At 35.7% G+C, this 20,213-nt stretch overlaps 3 protein-coding genes across 5 annotated transcripts in view; 1 reads left to right on the forward strand and 2 right to left on the reverse strand.

The window, feature by feature from the left end:
• Nucleotides 1-3,790: 3,790 nt before the first annotated feature.
• LOC112525683 (photosystem II core complex proteins psbY, chloroplastic-like) lies at nt 3,791-4,606 on the reverse strand. Its single transcript, XM_025135906.1, has one exon. The coding sequence runs from the start codon at nt 4,498-4,500 to the stop codon at nt 3,895-3,897; it is 606 nt and encodes a 201-aa protein (XP_024991674.1). The 5' UTR covers nt 4,501-4,606; the 3' UTR covers nt 3,791-3,894.
• Nucleotides 4,607-5,616: 1,010 nt separating this feature from the next.
• Nucleotides 5,617-8,300, reverse strand: LOC112525543 (uncharacterized protein At5g64816). Of its 3 annotated transcripts, none has more exons than XM_025135709.1 (2): nt 8,226-8,300; nt 5,617-6,147 (listed from the first exon to the last, which is right to left on the reverse strand). In XM_025135709.1, exon 2 carries the CDS (start codon nt 6,110-6,112, stop codon nt 5,726-5,728), a length of 387 nt encoding a protein of 128 aa, XP_024991477.1. In that variant the 5' UTR covers nt 6,113-6,147; nt 8,226-8,300; the 3' UTR covers nt 5,617-5,725. The 3 variants fall into 3 exon arrangements, with proteins under 3 accessions (XP_024991477.1, XP_024991476.1, XP_024991478.1); XM_025135708.1 differs by having other exon boundaries at nt 5,617-6,135; nt 8,226-8,284; XM_025135710.1 differs by lacking the exon at nt 8,226-8,300 and adding an exon at nt 8,036-8,133.
• Nucleotides 8,301-10,269: 1,969 nt separating this feature from the next.
• Nucleotides 10,270-20,213, forward strand: part of LOC112524585 (ALBINO3-like protein 1, chloroplastic) — an 11,172-nt gene continuing 1,228 nt past the window's right edge. Inside the window, exons 1-10 of the mRNA XM_025134474.1 lie at nt 10,270-10,798; nt 12,028-12,138; nt 12,301-12,375; nt 12,699-12,759; nt 15,412-15,485; nt 15,561-15,665; nt 17,097-17,204; nt 17,912-18,015; nt 18,270-18,476; nt 19,500-19,749. Coding sequence (XP_024990242.1) covers nt 10,439-10,798; nt 12,028-12,138; nt 12,301-12,375; nt 12,699-12,759; nt 15,412-15,485; nt 15,561-15,665; nt 17,097-17,204; nt 17,912-18,015; nt 18,270-18,476; nt 19,500-19,749 — 1,455 coding nt within the window. The 5' untranslated portion in view covers nt 10,270-10,438. The remainder of the gene's footprint in view (nt 10,799-12,027; nt 12,139-12,300; nt 12,376-12,698; nt 12,760-15,411; nt 15,486-15,560; nt 15,666-17,096; nt 17,205-17,911; nt 18,016-18,269; nt 18,477-19,499; nt 19,750-20,213) is intronic.

Raw genomic sequence — 20,213 nt, forward strand, 5'->3', positions numbered from 1 at the left:
TATATATATATATATATATATATATATATATATATATATATATATATATATATATATATATATATATCCATTATGTTTATACTATTTGAAATTTATTAGTTACATACATCAATAAATAAACATATTTTTATTGTTCTAAAAAAAAATTGATTCTCACATGAACCAAATATTATATAAACCGAGCTATAAAAAGTACAAACCCTCGTATTAGTATAAATGATACAAATAAATTAATTGAGATACATATAAAAATGATAAAAGTTTGTTTAATATAATTTGGATATTTATAAAAAATTGTCAGAGTTCATTTATTATTATCAACGTATTATATTATGAAACAATCAACATATTCATTGAATCAAATACTTGTTACACTAGATGAATGATCGAGACATGTTCGTGTGGTTTGTAAACGAAACCACCTCTTAGTATTAAATAGGGGAATTAATTAAAATAGCTATTTTGACCGGTGGATTTTATCTATTAGCTTTTCCTCTCCTAAAATTACAAAAAATAGCAATAGGTCCATAATTTACGGAGGCGTTAAAGTGTAAAAAAAATGAAATTTTAGAACCAAATCTACAATTACAGGGACTAAATATGTAAATTAGTTAATAGGTCTGCGGATGTGTTTTTCTAACTTTACATATTTGATTCTTGCAATTACGGACCTGGTTCAGAAACTTCATTTTTTTCTTATACTTCGACCTCTCTGCAAATTTCGGACTTGCCAATTGTGGACCTATGGTTATTTTCATGATTTTGAAAGAGAATTGGCTAAAAGGTGAAATCATGTGGTCAAAATGGCTATTTTAATTAATTCTTCTTTTTAATATATTATATAGAGTAATTACGTTTTCTATTCCCGTGGTTTGTTAAAAATCGCGGATTTCATTCTTGTAGTTTTGAAATTACGGTTTTTTATCCTTATGGTTTGAAATTTATTTTTATTTTTGTTTTTGTTCCTATGGATGAACACTACTTTTAACTACGGTAACTAAAATATAAATGAATTGTAATTCATAGGAACAAAAAAATAATAAAATTTAAATTATAAGAATGAAAATGGTAATGATTAAAAATCATGAGGCTTTGAAAATGTAATTTCAAAATTATAGGGATGAAAAAAGAAATTTTTAATAAACCACAGGGACTAAATACGTAATTTGTATTTAGTCTATTATATATTTATATGTCATCCTATAAAATAAATCAAGGATCATTATTGTCCTTTCCTTTTCCTTTTCCTAAACGCCACCTCAGTATCCAACCCGAACCCGTCAACCTTTCTAGACTGAACCAGCTCCGACCCATTAAACAACGGTTCAATACTCTACAAATCATTAGCCGAGGTACTTATCTGACCGTCTAGAAATCGCCACGTGTAACACACATTTCCCACCAGGCTTCAACGTCCGTTGGAACGAATTTATCCGGGTAAATAAAGTGCATGGTCAACACACATTCGAAAATTCAAAGTCATATCATCGAACGGCTGATAATGAAAGTCACCCTTGATCACAACGATTGAATCCTTAGCTCCTACCCGTTTCAGAGCCTCCACTTCCTGTCCGACACAGAGAGCGTTTGAGGAATTAGAGGGCAGTTTCACGCTTTAATCGGGTAAAGAAACGGGTGAAACCCAGAAACTTTCGGTCCATATCTTAGCGGTTTTATGAAGCTGGTGATGGATGGTAGGTGTATCCGGGTCGGATCTGGAGATGATTGACGGAGATGGGGTTTTGAGAGAGGGAAAAGTGATGTGGGTTTTGGTTGGTTGATTGCTTCCTTCATCTCTTCAACTACATGCATTGCTTACATTTCACCATCATCAAAATCTCTCTCTCTCTCTCTAAATCTCTCCCACAGAAACACTTGCCCCTCTCTCTCATTGTATCATCTATATCTATACTATCTTATAAAGCAAATTAAGCAAAAGTCTTAAAATAATAAATGACCAAGATACTCTTATCTATACTACCTCACTTTTTCACCTCCTCATCTCCTCTCCTCACATACACTCACCCTCTCACATTAAACTGATTTTTTTAAAATTATAATTTTAAATTTACACTTTATACACATATAATTAGTTAATTAATTTATTTTACGTCATTTACTTTTAAATGTTTCATTTTAAACATTTATCAAATTAACATACATAATCTTATATTAATTAAAATATGTTTAAAAAATATATTTTTATTTTAACAAGTTACATCATTATAATCGTCTCGTTAATACCTTCGAAATGAGTCCAATATTAAATACTTTTTGACTTAATTATATTATTATATATTATATATATTGTGAAAAAATATTTTTAATATTTACAATTTATACTTTTATAGTTATTTATTTTTATATATACTATATATTTTGGGGTTAGGCTGTCTAAATTGCACTGTATAATATGTTCTGAATTAATATATTTTTGGGTTTTTTTGAAATATATATATATATATATATATATATATATATATATATATACATGTATTAATTCAACCTTAATCTGAGTTTCTGGACAAAAAAGAGGGTAGACAGTTGAAATTTCATTCTAAAACTCACCTTTTTTTGTCTTTCATGACTTATGATCTGTTAAATTTGTAGTTTTCTTTATTGGTTTTGAGTGTTTATCTTAAAACTCAAGTTTCTTGATTCTTTGCTCTTCGTGTAAATCGAACACATTTATGGAGTCGTTTAAATATGTTGGATTTTAAATATATTGGATTTTAAACTGTCATACAATTTTTTCCATTGATAGTCTGTGATTGGAACCATAACTCTTATTTATTCAAATTGTATTAATATGTAAAGACCAAGTATAACATATATCATCGTTAAATCTTATCTCATAAAACCAGTGGAACTTTAAAATCGTTAAAATTCATGGCTCCCGCCGCATTGCGCAGGTACACAACTAGTTTTATTACATTTCATGAAATTCTCTCTCAATATACTCGACTCGAACTCAATAGTCATTTCTCAAGTTCGAACTCGACTCGAAAACTCGCGAGTAGTTAAAAACTAAACTCGACTCAAACTCGATTGCAACTTTTTAAACTCAAGCTCGAACTCGTTTGAAGCTTGAACCAAGCTCGAAGTGCTACTCGAATCAAGCTTGAACTCGAATTCAAATCAAGCTCGCTCGTCGAAATTTATGAAATTTTAGGATTTTCTCTTATAAATTATAAAATTTAAAGGTGTTCTCTTAAATTTTTAAAAACTAAAGGAATGCACCTCAAACTTCATCATAAAAAAGACAAAATTACAATCTTTATTCACCTCTCTCTCTCTCTCTCTCTCTTTGTAGCAACTCTTTATCCTTCGTTTACTATGTCTCTTCCAATGCGGACAACTCTACCAACATTTCTATAGTTTTTGTCTTTTTTAATTATAATTTTAATAAAAAAAAACTATTGATATGGTTTTTATAATTAAAAATACACAATATTGTTCAAATATCTACAAATATAAAACACTTTATTACATTATATTATACATATTATATTATAAAACTGATTACATTTTTAAAACTAATTATATAAAAAAAATCAAGCATCTCACGAGCTTATCGAGTTGAGTATTGAGTAGCTCGACTCGACTCGACTCGTTAATATGTCGAGTCAAGTTCGAGCCGCGCCTAATCGAGTCGAATGTTGATCGAGTCGATCTCAAATAACTCACGAATTATCTCGTATCATTTACACTCTTATGTATGTGTGAGAGAGAGATGAGTTAAACAATAAAGCCACACCACTGATCAGACATGGTAAGTACTACAAGAAAATTGGAGAAACCATAAATAAAAATCCATTAAAAACATGTGCAATTACAGAATTATTATTTCAATATTTACCCAAAAAAGGGAGAAAATAATTATACATCACCACATCAAGATCTCATTTTATTGATTTGGTTAAGAGCAGGCTGTAAAATATTGTAGAGCACCCAAAGGATAGCAGGAGTGATCACAATCAGAAGAAGCTGTCCTCTGTTGTCACTAGCAGAAGCAGCAGCCGCCGCCTCAGCCACGGCGGCAATTTCGCCAGCCATAGCCTCAGGTGGCGTAAACAACCCAGAAGCCGCCGCTAGACCACCACCAATCCCCAACCCAACCACCACTCCTTTGGTCCTCATCCTATTAATCTGGTTAACTGCAGGCTGAAAGATATTGTAAAGAACCCAAGCAATGGCTGGAACAAGAGGGAGAAGGAGAGCAATCCCACGGTTATCTCCTTCAGCGATGTCAGCAATTTGCTGTGCTGCAAAAGCAGCATCACATGTGCTCAAGGTGGAGAATATGGCTCCGGCAATGGCGGTCTGGAGGGGGATGGCGGCGGTTTGTGGTGGTGGATTTGTGGTGGTGAGGCCTTTTGGGAGGTTTTGGATGGAGAGTAGGGAGATGGGTTTGGTGGGGATTGGCTTAAAGACTTTAGCAGAAGCAGAAATCAAGAATCTGGCATCAAGCATGGACATGGTGGATGAAGTGGTAGCCATTGGTGGTGGTGGTGGTGATGGTGGTGGTTGTTCTTGTTAAAGATCAAACTTTTGGTTCTTTTTAGAGGAGTGGAATTAAGAATATAGGAAGTGAGGGAAACTAGGGCCATAGTTTTCTGATCTAAAGAAGGTGATTGATTGGGGAGATAAGAGCCTCATATTTCATTCCATACCAAACATTTCTTATCACCAATTTCCCTTTTTATTCAACCCTAAAATGGCCAATGTCTATTTATCGATACTATTTTAATTTCCTAACTTCCGATTTCATAACGATTGGTAGAATTTCCAGGCCATCGTATTTGGTTTTTTGTTGATAATAAATCATGGTTCTTGCCAAAATCCAAAACAATGAACCTATACTTCCAACAAGTATCCCGCAACTTATCTAAAATCGCTCATTTCTTACTAACTATAAACTTTTTCTTTCCGTTTTGCATTTTGCAAGAACGACAATTGGCTTGTAATGGAAAGTCAAGTAAAATGGTTCAAAAAGACAGTCAAACCAAACTAAAGGTCTGTTTGTTAGCAACTTAATAAGCTATATGGGACTCGTAGCTTATTCAGTTAGCTATACATGACTGTTTGGTAGTGGCTTAATGATATAGAAAGTGGCTTATTCAGTAAGCTTCTAGGGGGAGTTTTATGAAGAAAGCCAAGTTTTTTCCAAACCTATCCCTCCCAATTTAAAAAGACGCTCCTTCCATCTAGGAAAAAAACCCTCTAAAACAAAAATCTTCCCAATCTATACAGACAGATCAATACACATAGACAACTTTATTTATACAAGACTTAATGAAAAACCAACCGAACAATCCCTAAATGAACCCGGTATATCCCAATCAAAGGTGGGATATGGAGAGGGCAAGATGTATGCAGACCAGACATCTTCCCCAAAGAGTAGAACGACTGTTTCCATGAAGAACCCAACTTATGAACTATAAGACAACTTTATAAGCTTGATCTAAGGGAAACATGCATCACATCAGGGAAAAAAACTAGAATTGACTATAAATTTACATCAAATTGTAAAAGATCGATCAACTTTTTGAACGCTCTTTACTTTTTTGTTGCAAACTATCATCTTAGAATACTTTTTATATAAAATCACTCGACTGATGAAAAATAGAGGTCATATTTAGAACATAACTCAGTGATCAACATTTCATACCATGATAGATGCCGGAAGATTCAGTTGAGTTAATAAATAAAAACACATTAAATGTTATGAAGACACAGCTGCAGTGTTTGAAAGCTTTAAGCACTCACTTTGGCATCTTTTGAGGCAAATATCGTTCCAGTTGGGCACTTGATGCTGGTTCACACAAACAGTTCGAGCACATGCATCAGCACAAGCATCGAGTTCGGAGACACCGCAAACAGTGACACACGTATCAGGAGTCGGGTCTTTAGAAAATGCGCCAACTTTCTTTAACATCCTCTTTGAGGTGCACACCCTTTCACACACGAATATATCATCAGAACTTTTCTCACGGCCTCGAGCACTCTTCAATCTCTGCTCTTCTGCTCTCCTATTCTTCATTCTTATAGCTTGACCTGCCACCAAAGCAGGAACTGCTGCCCCCACCAAAGATATCCACCAATCTACCATTACTTGATAGTTTTACTTCAAATCTGCAATCCAAACTTTTACCGTACAGAATTAGGACCCAAGTTTTCAAATATTACTGGTGCTTGCACATATGTAAGTGCCTGTTTGTTAGCAACTTAATGAGCTTAATGGGACTCACAACTTATTCAGTCAGCTATACATGACTGTTTGGTAGTGGCTTAATGATATAGAAAGTGGCTGATTCAGTAAGCTTCTAGGGAGGAGCTTTATGCAGAAAGCCATGTTTTTTTCCAAACCAGCCCCTTCCAAAAAACATGCGCCTTTCATCTATGAACAAAACCCTCCCAAACAAAAACCTTCCCAATATTTATAGACAAATTAATCTACACAGACAGTTTTATCCATACAAAACTTAATGGAAAACCAACCAAACAACCCTTAAAATTCAGTAAACCAAGAGAGATAGAAAAGCAAATTTTTAAAAGCAAACTTTAAAAAGCAAATTTTCTAAAAAACAAACTTTATAAACATATTATATTGATGGCGCGATCAACCCAATAATAAACTTATGTAACTACTTTACAAGTTGATACCAGTGTATTGGTTTCCAAGTAAATAGAAGAAGAGTATACATGTGAAGGCTAAAATTTACTTTCAAAAGGTGAAATACTTCTATAAACACATGCAGACAGGTAAACCGATGGAGCATCCAACATCACTACAGTCAACGAAGATGATGTTTACCATTCAAAGACCACTAGGAAAGACTCGAGCAATTTAAATTCTTGATCACACATAATCTCACATTCATACAGGAATCCTACCGAAAGAATGGCGAGCTCAACACTCGAGGATAATACACTGAGTAAATTTATTTTAATTGAGTAACAGAAGCCTACTTGAGGTAAAGATCGGAATGTGTTGTCACTAGATTCATGATGTCGATTAGAATAAGTAATTAGTTGATGTAAAATAGATTCATTAGGATATTATTTAATGGAATAGTGCAAATTACACAAGAATACATGTCTAGGAAATACATAAGCAATAGTAATACTAATAATCAGAATAAGGGATAAAAATGTTGCCTTCTATTAGAAGGATCACAATAGAACAGCAAAGACAAACGTTTTATTCCAAACTGATCAGCGACAATAATAACAATGTATGACAAAAAGATCGAGAATGTCTTTTTGAAGTTCTTTCTACATAATCACATGTAAATACTAGTCAATAAACAATATATTGTCAAAAGACTAAGCAAAGGATCAATTTATCAACCAAATCTGATTTGTACTGTTGCTAATTTGGGATCTAGAATTCACTTTATTTGGATTGAACTAATTTGAGAACAACAATAACCAATACATAGATCAGTACCTCCTCTCAAAGCAACAACAGAAAATGAATATTGAATAGCCATCCATACAGGTAGCATTGAACATTCTAACCACAATGTCATTGCATCTCCAATATGATCTCTATGAAACCTTTTTTAGGTAGCATCAATGAGTGATATGTCCTGTCCACGGTAGGAGGTCTATTTAGGGCCTGTTTGGTTGGTTTTTTATTAAGTAGCGTATGGATAAAGTTGTTTGTGTGGATTAATCTGTGTGTAGATTGGGAATGTTTTTGTTTGAGAGGGTTTTTTCATTGATGAAATGAGCATGTTTTTTAATTGAGAAGGGCAGGTGTAGAAAAAAATTGTCTTTCTACATTAAGCTCCCCTAGAAGCTTAGGGAATAAAACATTTTCTATATCATTAAGCCACTACCAAACAGTCATGTATAGTTTGACCGAATAAGCTGAGAGTCCATTAAGCTGCTAACGAGCAGGCCCTTGTGGCATGCTTGGAATTCATGTAATACAACCATACCTAAGTCAAGCTTGCAGAAAATCACTAAACCCTAAAACAGATATAATACAAAAAAGTGGATTTTTTAATTGAATAAAGATGCATACTTCAGGGACTTTCCGATGGACACTTGTAGAAAGAAGAACTGTAACAATGGAGAATTCATATAACACCATATAAATCTGCGACTCGATCGAATTGAGCACGCCTAGATCATACAGTTTCTTTGAACAAATAACTCAAAAACTACGACAATTCATTGGCATTACGAATCATTTTACGAAGCAGCACACATACCTTCGTAATCGCGTGAGGAGAGAGCTAGGGTTTCAGACACCGAAAGAATTTTGGCGCTCACAGTAGCCGGCGTTCATTTGTCAACTAATTGGAATATTACAATAACACCCTTTAGGATTTGATGGGTTACCAATTAGACCCCTAATGTTTTCTATAGTGATGAAACCTCCTATGAAGTATCAAAATTGACCATATAACCCTCTTTTCTAGGCTTGTTCATCGGTTGACATTCATTGGATGTGGGGAGAACCGAACCGATCCAATCATCTATTGGATGTTGGATTTTGCCAACCGATTTGCTCCGATTAACATTGGATAACCGATCCACTTCAATCCAATAGATGATTTGATCGGCTCGGTTCCATCCATTTTGATACTTTTATTGGATATCCAATTAATAATCTAATGGGATTTGATTCATCCAATGTGTTAATTTCATCTAATTCTCTAACAATTATACAAATTAATTAATCATTTTTAATATGTTAAAACCAACACAATGGAAGTTAAAAATTAAAAGTCTCGCATAAAACAAATTCTGATTTAAGCAATTTGAAAATAAATTATCTGGATGATAGTTGTATAATTGCTTGATGGACAACTGGATAGTCATCGGATGATTAATTTGATGGGTAATTGGATGTCGATCGGTTCGGTTTTGGTCGTTATGGACTGTCGTCCGAGAACCAATCGATCCAAATTGGATGTTGGAATTTTCAATCTGATCCAATCCAATTATGGTAGGTCGGTTCCAATTGGATCGGTTGATATTCTACACACACCTACCCTTTTTAAAATTTGTTATCTATTGCCATATACCTTGTGTATTTTTTTATTTATTTTTTACTGTGAGTATCCGGATCAACTTGTGCACCTTGACTAATTCAAGCGTCCTATAAACCAATAAGGAAAATCTATCATATTAAATATATGTTGATAATGCTCGTTGTAAGCATAATAAATATGAAAACCTATAGATAATGTACAAACCCCCTTAATAAATACGAAAATTCCATCTGATTATGAGATGTAAATCTAGCATAGTGCATGACTTCTTAAACTGATGAAAGTGTGGACTGAATGTTACCGTGATAATGCTCCTGAACGAGATTATGCTCTTAAAGTATACAGTGTTTTATATACGACAAATCAAATTCACACATGTTCTTACGTTTGGTGATACGTTAAACTAAACTAACATACATTCTCACATTTCGTGAGCCTTGAACCCCTGGTAACGAATGTAGGGTTATTGGGTGTCGTTTTTATTGAAGTGACATTTGTGTTGTTCAGTTTTCGAATTAGTGAAACAAATGGAGGGATGATTTTAAAAATCTAGACTGACCATACTTAACAAGCAAAGGTGAAGGTAGATAAGTGAATTTTGTGAAAGGTTTTATGGTTATAATTCGTGCATCTCGTGAATTTTTGTACCACTTGTTACGGCAAGAGAAATAAGTTACGTGTTTGTGTCGGTTAGTCCCTTGACGTTCTAGTTTAATGTTACAATGACATGAAGACACCGAGTCTTTGTTCTAGGTTTCGTGTTATTTCACGTAAGAAATGTATCGTAAGGGCGTTGGTTCTGAAACATATTTAACTAGGAACTATTGTCGAGTCACTCCAAATTATGTACCACTATGCATCATTACAATCAAACAGTTTAGTTAGATCCAAGTTATGTTCATGATCGACCTCTTTCAATTTTAAACCGTAGGATTCGTTGCTATTGATCTGGAATTCAAACTTATTTGGGCAAAATAATTGATCCCCCACAACCCTAATCAGTTATGTTTTTAGGGTGCGTTTGATATACTGGACAGAGACAAGACATAACATGACAGAGATTCATGTCCCATGTTTGACTTGAATTTTATGTGAAACAGACATGAATGAAGTGAAACAAAGTGGAACATGTTTGTTCCACTTATACCATATTGAACAAGGTGGAATAATTATAGTGTGAACAAAAATCAAATTCAAACGGAAGGAAGTTTTTTACACATGAAAAACATTTTCCATTCCTTCCGCTTTAATCCCCTTTCTTGCTTTCATTCACTCATCATCTTCTAACCCTTCTTCCCCTGTTCTTGAATACCACATTCAAGAATCTAAGATACCGATCAATCAGTCAATCCTCCTGCTACAATCTTGCTGGGCCTCTGAACTTCTAGGGTTTTCAGCAACAATCTTTAAACCTTGTTTAACAAGAAATGGCGAACTCAATTCCATTCGGATCAAGCACGGTTCTATCCCCCTTTCCTGATTCCACAAGATTTCGGACCCTAAACCCTATTTTACGAGGAACCCAAGTTGGGAATTTCTCCAAGAATCATAAACCCTTTCTTCGTGGCAGTACCCTAACTGTGGCTAGGTTCGGGCCGGGGCAGGTCCAGTTTCCTGACCCGGAGAACTTCAGAGACCTAATTGATAGAGCTGAAGGCCTTCTTTATACGATTGCTGATGCGGTTGTTTCTGCAACTCCTGATTCCGGTATCACTACGACCACCGGTGCTAAACAGAGTAATGATTGGCTTTCTGGGATTACCAGTTACATGGAAACTGTTCTTAAGGTTTGCAGTTTTCCCTTTATTATAGTCATCATATATATAGTACATACATATGGGGCCGGTTCAAACAAGAAGCTAAACATTTTGCAAGAAGGCGAGAATCCAATATCACATATGATACACAAGGTTAATCATATATGATTAAACACATGTTATGTTGTCAACACTTGATCATGCATGATTAAACACACCCCAAAGAAATGTAATATATACGATATCGGAACTTCTGTCTTCTCGCAAAATGTTTAGCATATCTATATGTGTGTGTGTGTTGTTACCATAATATTATGTGTGGGTTCTTGAAAAATTGCAATTTTGGGGGGATATATACACACTTATGCAGTATGCAAGGAATGTTTACAGGAATAGATGATAGGATGAGAAGAAAAGACCAAAAACAGAACATTTTGGATGATGAAGGTGTCATCATCTCATGATCTTCGAACTGTGAATTTTTCACAGGCTAACACTTGATTGAACGTGAATTGCTTTTGTATTCTTTATGTAATTCAAACAATTGTGGAGGACATTGGCATTTAGGTGTCTTGAAGTTGATAAGCTAACCGACATTGAATGAAACTGTAGCATCCCATGATTGCCATCCGATATTAATTACAATAGTTATATTATAAGTTCGTTTTGATAGCTTTCCTCCATGGTTTGAGTTGTTTGGAGGTTATTTGGTCTGTCTTGCTTTGGTTTGGGCGGTTACACGAAGACTTCTGTATAGAGTAATGTAATATTAGTGTGGATGATGTTTTACATAAGTTACTTCATTTACCTTTTATTCGAATATATTCAAGTTGGGTCAGTGTCTTATTGCATTAGAGTTTTGTATTATATATATATATATACACACACACACATATATATATATAGAGAGAGAGAGAATCAGTTTCAGGGGAAAACCACAAAAAATGGAAAACCGAGGAACGCCCTAATAAGCATCATCAAAACGGTATGCACATATGCATAAAAGTAATTGAAAAGGTTTCCTGGTTAAATGCACACAAATTACTTCAATGCACATGTGCATACCATACAAATGAATGATCATCATGGTGTTCCAAAGTTTTCCATTTTTTTTGTGGTTTTCCCCTTAACCTGATGGGTTTTGGTGTCAGGGTGGGGTTGTATCTTGATTTGTCAATGACATTGTCTTCCAGTTATATAAATATGAGGGAATAAAGCTATTTTCATACTTCATGTGCGAATATTTTATTTCCTTCCAGTTTTTGAAGGACGGCCTATCAACACTCCATGTTCCTTATGCCTACGGCTTTGCGATTATACTCCTTACAGTTCTTGTGAAGGCTGCAACATTTCCTTTGTCAAAAAAGCAGGTTTGTTGCAATTTGTTTTTAGAAGATTGCTTTGATACCCGTCTCATGATGGTTAAATGAAAACCCCAATAGGTTAAATTCATTATACCATGAGGAAATGGGCATACTTTTGCACTAGAAAAACATACCATATTTTTCCTTCTAAATGGTTGGTGGTTGCAGGTGGAATCTGCGATGGCAATGCGATCTTTGCAACCTCAAATAAAGGTTATTCAGGAACGGTATGCCGATGATCAGGTTACAATTTGTCCCATCTTTTTGTGTTTCCTATTACGCTGCCAAAAAATGATACATAACGTTTTGTACAAGTGAAAGAGAGGACTGCTAAAGACCAACATTTTAAATCAGAATTGCAAACTTAATACAAAAAATGGTAAATACATATAATTTATTCACACATATTATTAGAAATCAACAGAACTTTCCACATTAATTTTGGATTCTGAAAATAGTAGGTTTCACCTCAAAAGTCAGAAGTGTACCTCATGTTTCTACGAAACCCAAGGAATAGTTATTTCATTTGGCAATTTCATTTTGACCACATTTTTGTACTGTTGCAGGAGCGGCTTCAGCTTGAAACTGCTAGATTGTACAAATTGGCGGGAATAAATCCTTTGGCAGGTACTTGATTCAAGCTAATATTACTAGCTAACTAATTTAACAACCAGCTGTTGGTGCGCCTCAGGGTGATTCGGGCCAAAAACGTTTATGAGGCGCTGCCTCAAATAGATCAGATTGTACGTGCGCCTTGATGGGTGAGGCGGTGGGCCGGTCTAGAGGCATGCGTCTCTTCTGTTTATAAAAAACCTTTTTCTGAACTAAAAAAAACCCTAATATTACTATGGAAATCGAATTGACGTCTTATTGTTTTGCCTACATCAATTCAATACCAAATCAGTATATTAATAAGTTTTTTTTTACTTCTATTGCTCTTCTCTCCAATGATTTCTCTGTTTCTTACGTATATATATATATATATATTATATATATATATATTATGTTTTCTATATAAATTCTTATAATCTTTATATATATATATATATATATAAATTTTGTATAATCTGTTTTATGTGTGTGTGTGTATATATATATGTATATATTCTGATTTATGTACATATTCTTGTTACTAATCTGTTTTTAAATATAAATTTTGTACATAATCTGTTCTATACATATATATATATATATATGTGTGTGTGTGTGTGTATGTGTGTGTGTGTAAATATTTTGAATCATGGGCCTTATAGTTTGTTTATTTGTAAGGAAATATGAAATTATGCTTTTTTTGTTAAGTGTTGCACATTTATAATTTCGTTGTTTTTTTGCGGGGTTACGCCTCGACCGCCTCAAGGCTTACACCTCACGTATCTAAGAGGAAAACGCCTCGACCGCCTTGAGGCTTACACCTCACGTACCTAAGAGGAAAACGCCTCAAGGCTCGTTTCCGTTCTTTAAAACCTTGGTGTCCCAGGCTATGCCTGGACTAATCCCGACAAATTGTGACCGGAAGAAATCAGCCCTGATAAACTCAGTGGCCACAATTGTTGTGTACGCAATGGGATATTCCACCACAACCCCCAGGATCACAACCACTATGCCACAACTCTTGTGGTTTATTTATTATTTCTTCTTGTATACGTAGTTCTTAATTATGGTCTAACACCCTGCAAAATTCAAATCACATTAGAACAGCATTTTTTGTATCCACAATCGCTGACCAAAATGTGCCTTCATGGGTTATGCTATTATATGAGTGACTTCCAGTTGATGCCAAATATTGTGATCCTTTCCTATTTAAGTACAAGCTTCTAGTAAGGTTGAGAGGGAAATCTTACACAGCTGGAATACAAGAAATCACTGAGCTAAAGGACATTAATGAACGTAGGAAAGAAAAGATAATTGGTCTATGGAGATAGTTGCACTTCACCGTTATATTTTTGCTTTTAGGTTTCATTGTTTTATATAATTTTTTTGGTTTTTATCTTTAGCCTATCCCAATGTGTTTGGTTTTTTTGGTTTCATTGACATAGTTGTTAAAAGCGCTCCCGGCTCTGAGGCTCAAGGTCTTGAGCTTTTTTAAAGTCGAGGTGTATTCACGAGGGTCACTAAGGCAATGCCTCTTGGCCGACGTGCCTCATAAAGAGTTATTAGATACGTAGTCAAACCCTAATATTAAATAAGTTCTCTCATCTCCTAATCTCCTAGACTTCTTAACCAACCACAAAGTAAAGTTTTTGATATAAAAGTAACAGTCATGAATGGACTTCATTTATAATGCCTGAGGCTCTACTACCAGAACTTATTAAGTCCCCCACAAAGGGCGTGAATGCTAGCAAATATAAATTTCTAAGATGTTTTCTTAGAGGTCCTTCAATTTGTCATCAAAACGTGATGCTTAGGTAAAAGGGTACATTTATTCATTATCGTTTTGTTCTTTTTTAAGATAAAGACTTCACACAATGCACCTCTATGCCATCGGTACAAGTAAACACACACACACACATATATAGCCATATAGGTGCACATATGTGGAGTGCGACAGCGATAATCTAACCATATAGGTGCACATATGTGGAGTGTGACAGCGATGATCTAAGTAGTGTAAAAACTTTTATCTTTTCTGATCTCATAGAAGACAACCAATTCATGTAGCTACACTTTTATGCATCCACAGGTAAATGAATTTAATGTGAGTGAGAGAGGCCTTTTGCCGTTCTGTAGAGGTTGTAGGGATTGGTCATCTTAAACATAGAAAGTGCAAGACATTAAGGGCCTGTTTGTTAGCAGCTTAATGAGACACACAACTTATTCGGTCAGCTATACATGATTGTTCGGTAGTGGCTTAATGATATGGAAAGTGGTTTATTCAGTAAGCTTCTAGGGGGAAGCTTTATGCAGAAAGTCAAGTTTTTTCAAAACCTGCCCCTCTCAATTAAAAAACACCCTCCTTCCATCTATGAAAAACCCTCCCAAATAAAAACTTTGTTAATCTATACAGACAGATTAATCCACATAGACAACTTTATCCATACATAACTTAATGGAAAACCAACCAAACAGCCCCTGAGTCTGCATGTCTTTTACTCTTTGCTTCTTTAACTCTCAAATTTGGGATCAAATCAGGGGGTAAGTGAACAATGTATAATGATCTATGATTCAGCAGCCTATATAAACCTCCTTGAAGATGAATATATTGACATTTGCTAAGGCCTGTTAGTAGGCATTCAAGATTGCGGTTCATTTGTATCGTTGTTGACATATGTTCTTTGACAGGATGCTTGCCGACCCTAGCGACAATACCCGTCTGGATTGGGCTTTATAGAGCCCTCTCAAATGTTGCCGATGAGGTAACTTTATGATGGTGTTATTTGTTTCATATATTATCAAAGAGCATGTAATGAACATGATTGATGGCTTTATAGGGACTTTTGGCTGAAGGGTTCTTCTGGATACCATCTCTTGCTGGTCCAACAACAATTGCTGCTCGACAAAGCGGCAGTGGCATATCTTGGCTCTTCCCTTTCATTGTAAGCATTATTTTTACCATTGATGTGAGCCTTTATTGATCTTTTAATTGACTTTAAAAGTCTACAAATGTAATTGCCTTTACAAGGATTCAAACTTATGGGCTAATGCCGTCCATTTCAGGTATTGCAAGCAAGTGCTATTAAATTCTATATTTAAGTGGAATATCTGTATTACGAAGTTATGATTTGTAAAGGTTTATGATTTATAACAAATTTACATTTTAATTGTGTTAAAGGAGTCCTGATCCTAGTTCATCTCCAACTATAGCTTTTGGTTTGACGGAATTTTTTTAAGGGATTTGGATTTCGTGGAAGGATTTGGAATCTTTGGTGTGTTTGGTTTGTGGGATTTGGAATGGAATTGAATTTCATTCTTTTTAAATAATTTATGAAAACAAATTATGAATAAGTATAAAACTAAACTAAATACGTTTTATTAATCAATCATTACAAAACGCATGATTTTAACATGTTTTAGAACATTATTACAAACAAATCCTATGAAATCCCGTGAAATACCAACTACCCATGGAATTTTTAAGTCCAATGCGTGTGGGATTTCGTTTCCAGACTTTCCTTTAAACCAAACGAGAGAAGCAAGCCCAGCAGGCCCTACCTTAGAATGTCCCCAGACAGCCAGCCCTCACCAGGCTGCTGGCATTGCTAAATGCTCTGCCACGAAGCAAGCTCTACTCAAATTGGTAATAAGGTGGGTAAAGCAGTGCGAGTCAACGAACATATGGGATTGGAATGGAATCAAATTCCAAATCCCACCAAATCCTGCAAACCAAACGGACCCTAAGGGGGCGTTTGGTTCAATATAATGGAATTTGGTGGAATTGGAATCCATCAAAGGAATTTGACTTTGAAGGAATTGGAATGGAATTTGATCACGCGTTTGGTTGATAGGAATTGGAATGGAATCACGTAAAAGAGTAGAAATATGCATCTATCGGGGCTGGGGGTGATGGTTGTGTTGGGGGTGGGTAGGTGCTATGAGGGCAAAAAATAGTGTCGTGGTGGTGGTGGCAGATCTGTTGCCGGCGGGGTGGGGAGGGGCGGTGGTTAAATTGGATGCAAAGGTTATTTTTGTCATTCTAAAACAAAATTATAAATTATGTTACATTTGCCACAAAATGGACTTCAAATCCTTCATATATGCTAAGGAACGATCAAATCCCTCAACTGTGGAATCTGGTGGAATTCATTCAGCAAACCAAACATCATCAAGGAATTTGGTCAAAGGAAGTTGTCATTCCAATTTCATTAAATTCTTTTGAATTCCTCAAACCAAACAGACCCTTAGTATCAAATTCTAGACATTTTCATGATCAATATGCTGGTGAACAAGTGTCTGGGCACACGATTTTTGGACCGTTAGATTGTTGATGGGGAAGTATTTTAATCCTTCATGCTTACATATCTTTGCAGGATGGTCAACCACCACTTGGATGGTCAGATACAGTAGCATATCTCGTGTTGCCCGTGCTCCTCGTGGTTTCTCAGTACATATCTGTTCAAATCATGCAGTCAGCACAGGTTAGTCGTCTAAAATGTTTCCGGTCCCTCCTCTCTCTGCTAGAGATGCACAAGGGACTGGGCCTTCCAAGCCCGTTTTCAGTAAGCAAAAAAAGAGGCCCGGGCTGGGCTTTGGATTTGGAAAAGGGCTCGATCAGGCTTTTTCAATCTGGGCTTTTTTTGGGGTTAAACAGGCTTTTCGAGGTCGGGGTTTTTTGGGCTGGGCCTGCCCCTAAAGTTTCGGCCCGATTGGGCTTTGGGCCAGGCCCGGATCGGACGTTGGTCTCACTAGGCCTGGGATTTTTCAGGCCGGGATCGGGCTTGGGTTTTTATATGTATCTCTACTCTCTGCACCCACTTTAAAAAACGGGTTTTTTCCAGAATCGGGCTATGGCTATTTTGACCCGGCCTTGACCGGGCTTAAATCGGGTTTCATGCTTTGAACCGTGCCAAAAACCGGGATTTTCCGCACTGGGTCTAGTAGCCTGGGTCTGGGGGAAATTTTGGCCTGATCACTCTTTGAGGCCTAGCCAGGGTCTGGGCTTCGGGATCACTAGGCCAGGGCTTTGGGCTCAGGCCATTTTGTGCATCTCTAATCCACTTGCATCACAAGTCTTTCTTTAAGACAAAGAAGAGCGATAACTCTCCATTCTTTTCTATGGATGATGATCTTATTATTTTGGATTTTTATGCTTTGTTTCTTATATTTCTCATTAACCAACTTCCAGAGCAATGATCCCAATATGAAGAGTTCTCAAGTCATAACCAGATTCCTGCCATTGATGATTGGTTATTTTGCACTTTCAGTGCCTTCTGGGTTAAGTCTTTACTGGTAAGCAGCTCGATGCCCCTATTTTGACCATACAACTTTGATTAATTCTTGAAAACCTTAGTTCCAGTTCATTTTGCAAACCTGAAACTAGGGGTGTTCAAAAAAACCGTTGGACCGCTCAAACCGCCAAAAACGGTCTACTTTGGTCCGGTCTGCTAAAATACACACGTATTAATTATAATCTTGATGCAAACCTGAAACTATCTTTTTTGGTTATGAGTTTATGAATGAAAACTAATATAAACTTGATGCAGGCTCACAAACAATATATTAAGTTCGGCACAACAGATATGGCTTCAAAAGATGGGGGGTGCAAATAATCCAGCAAGAAAACTTAACTTCGAAAATCTCAAGGAAGATCAATCGAAAGTTCAGGAGCCGTTATTGTTTCAAACTACATCAGTTAAAGAAGCACCAAAAACAGAGAAGCCTGATGCACAAGGGTATAGGCCTGGTGAGAGGTCAGTATAATTTTCTTGAATATATGTAGTCTGGGGTTCAAATGAGAATTCCGCTGTTATAAGAAAATGCGAGAACACTTTTGGGCCTCCAAATTAATTAACCCGTTGTGAAAATTAGAATAAATAAAAAGGATTTAGTATTTATCAACAATTTAGAGTTATCTTAGATTTGTCTTTTATCCCTTAAATGTTGCTGAAATCATTGAAGACTTCTTTATGTCGATGCCTCGGTTGTCGATAATGATGTGGCTTTTGCTGTGATAAGAATGTGATAAATTGATAAATCTAAGACTTCTTATGATGTGATTTTCCTGTGATAAATCGGAAACCGGTGATGATCACGTTCATATTCGTCGACTTTGCCCGTTCATTATGTGATATGCAGCTTTTGTTCCATTTTACCCCTTTGATATTCCTAAAAAAGGGTAAATATTTATTTAATATCTTCTCCCTCAATTTTTTAAAAGCAACCGAGACTTAAAACAGAATGATGGGCTTACAAGTGTTATCGCGTTTGTGTAAATCACAGGTTTTCTCGTTTGAACCCTTCCACACACACACACAATATATATATATATATATATATATATATATATATACACACACACACACTCAGGTTCAGGGGAAATTACAAAAAAATGAAAATTGAGGAACATCCTAATAACCATTCATCTACAAGGTATGCACATATGCATAATGAAAATGTTTCTTGGTTTCTATGTTCATCTGCATTTTATGCACATGTGCATACCGGACAAATTACTTTTATGCACATGTGCATACTATACAAATGGATTGTTATCAGGGTGTTTTTTTATTTTTTTTGTGGTTTCCCATTGAACTTGACCATATATACGGCTAATACTCACGCACACTCTTAATCTTTGTTGAGGCAGGCCTGAACCTTTGCCTTCCAAGGAGAATAGCCGCTGCCAGTATCATATTGTCTTCTGAAACTAAGTTATGATATTAAGATTCGAAAACCTCATTGGTTTCTTGGATTCTTTTGATTTTGGTTTCCAGATTTAAACAGTTAAAGGAACAAGAAGCTAGGCGGAAACAGCAACAAGAGGCCGAAAAAGCTAAAGAGATTTCGTTAACAGGAGAGGTGAAAGTGGAGAATGACTCCATGAAGTCTGTTAATGGAGATCCATCGTCTTCTTCAGTTTCCAATCAATCTTCGATTCTGAGGATGGATGATGGTGAAGGTTCTGTTCAGTATAACAGCGACAGCAGGAGGGATCAACAGCATATTGATGAAAATCTTGAAAAGGTAAGCTTTTGGGGTTGGACATGACTCTTTTATTTATCTTATAAAAGGTTATATTAGATATTTGACAAATCATTATCCATAGGTTTTTCTTTGCAAGCTTAAGTCTCATACACCGAGGTTCAAATAAAAAGGCTAAATATTGTGAGAAAATAAGAAGGGAAGGTTCACATGTGAATAATTGAAAAACTCCCTTTGAAGATGCATAACTGAACCATATGAATAACCTCGGTTCACATATGCATCTTCAAATAGGTAATCTTTTTGGAATTGTCAATGATTCATACATTAACCTTCCTTTCTTACCTTCTCATGATATTTAGCATATCTATCTGAGGGCCTTGTTTGTTAGCAGCTTAATGGGACTAATAGCTTATCTGTTCAGCTATGCAAGCTATGCATGACTGTTTGATAGTGGCTTAATGATATAGAAAGTGGCTTATCCAGTAAGCTTCGGGGGGTTGGGG

This window comes from Cynara cardunculus, assembly GCF_001531365.2.
Source record: "Cynara cardunculus var. scolymus isolate 2C chromosome LG 13, CcrdV1, whole genome shotgun sequence".
NCBI classification, from domain to species: Eukaryota; Viridiplantae; Streptophyta; class Magnoliopsida; order Asterales; family Asteraceae; genus Cynara; species Cynara cardunculus.

Coding starts and splice junctions, on each gene's coding strand:
- LOC112525683 (XM_025135906.1), bottom strand. CDS start 4,500: ATGGCTACCACTTCATCCACCATGTCCATGCTTGATGCCAGATTCTTG.
- LOC112525543 (XM_025135709.1), bottom strand. CDS start 6,112: ATGGTAGATTGGTGGATATCTTTGGTGGGGGCAGCAGTTCCTGCTTTG.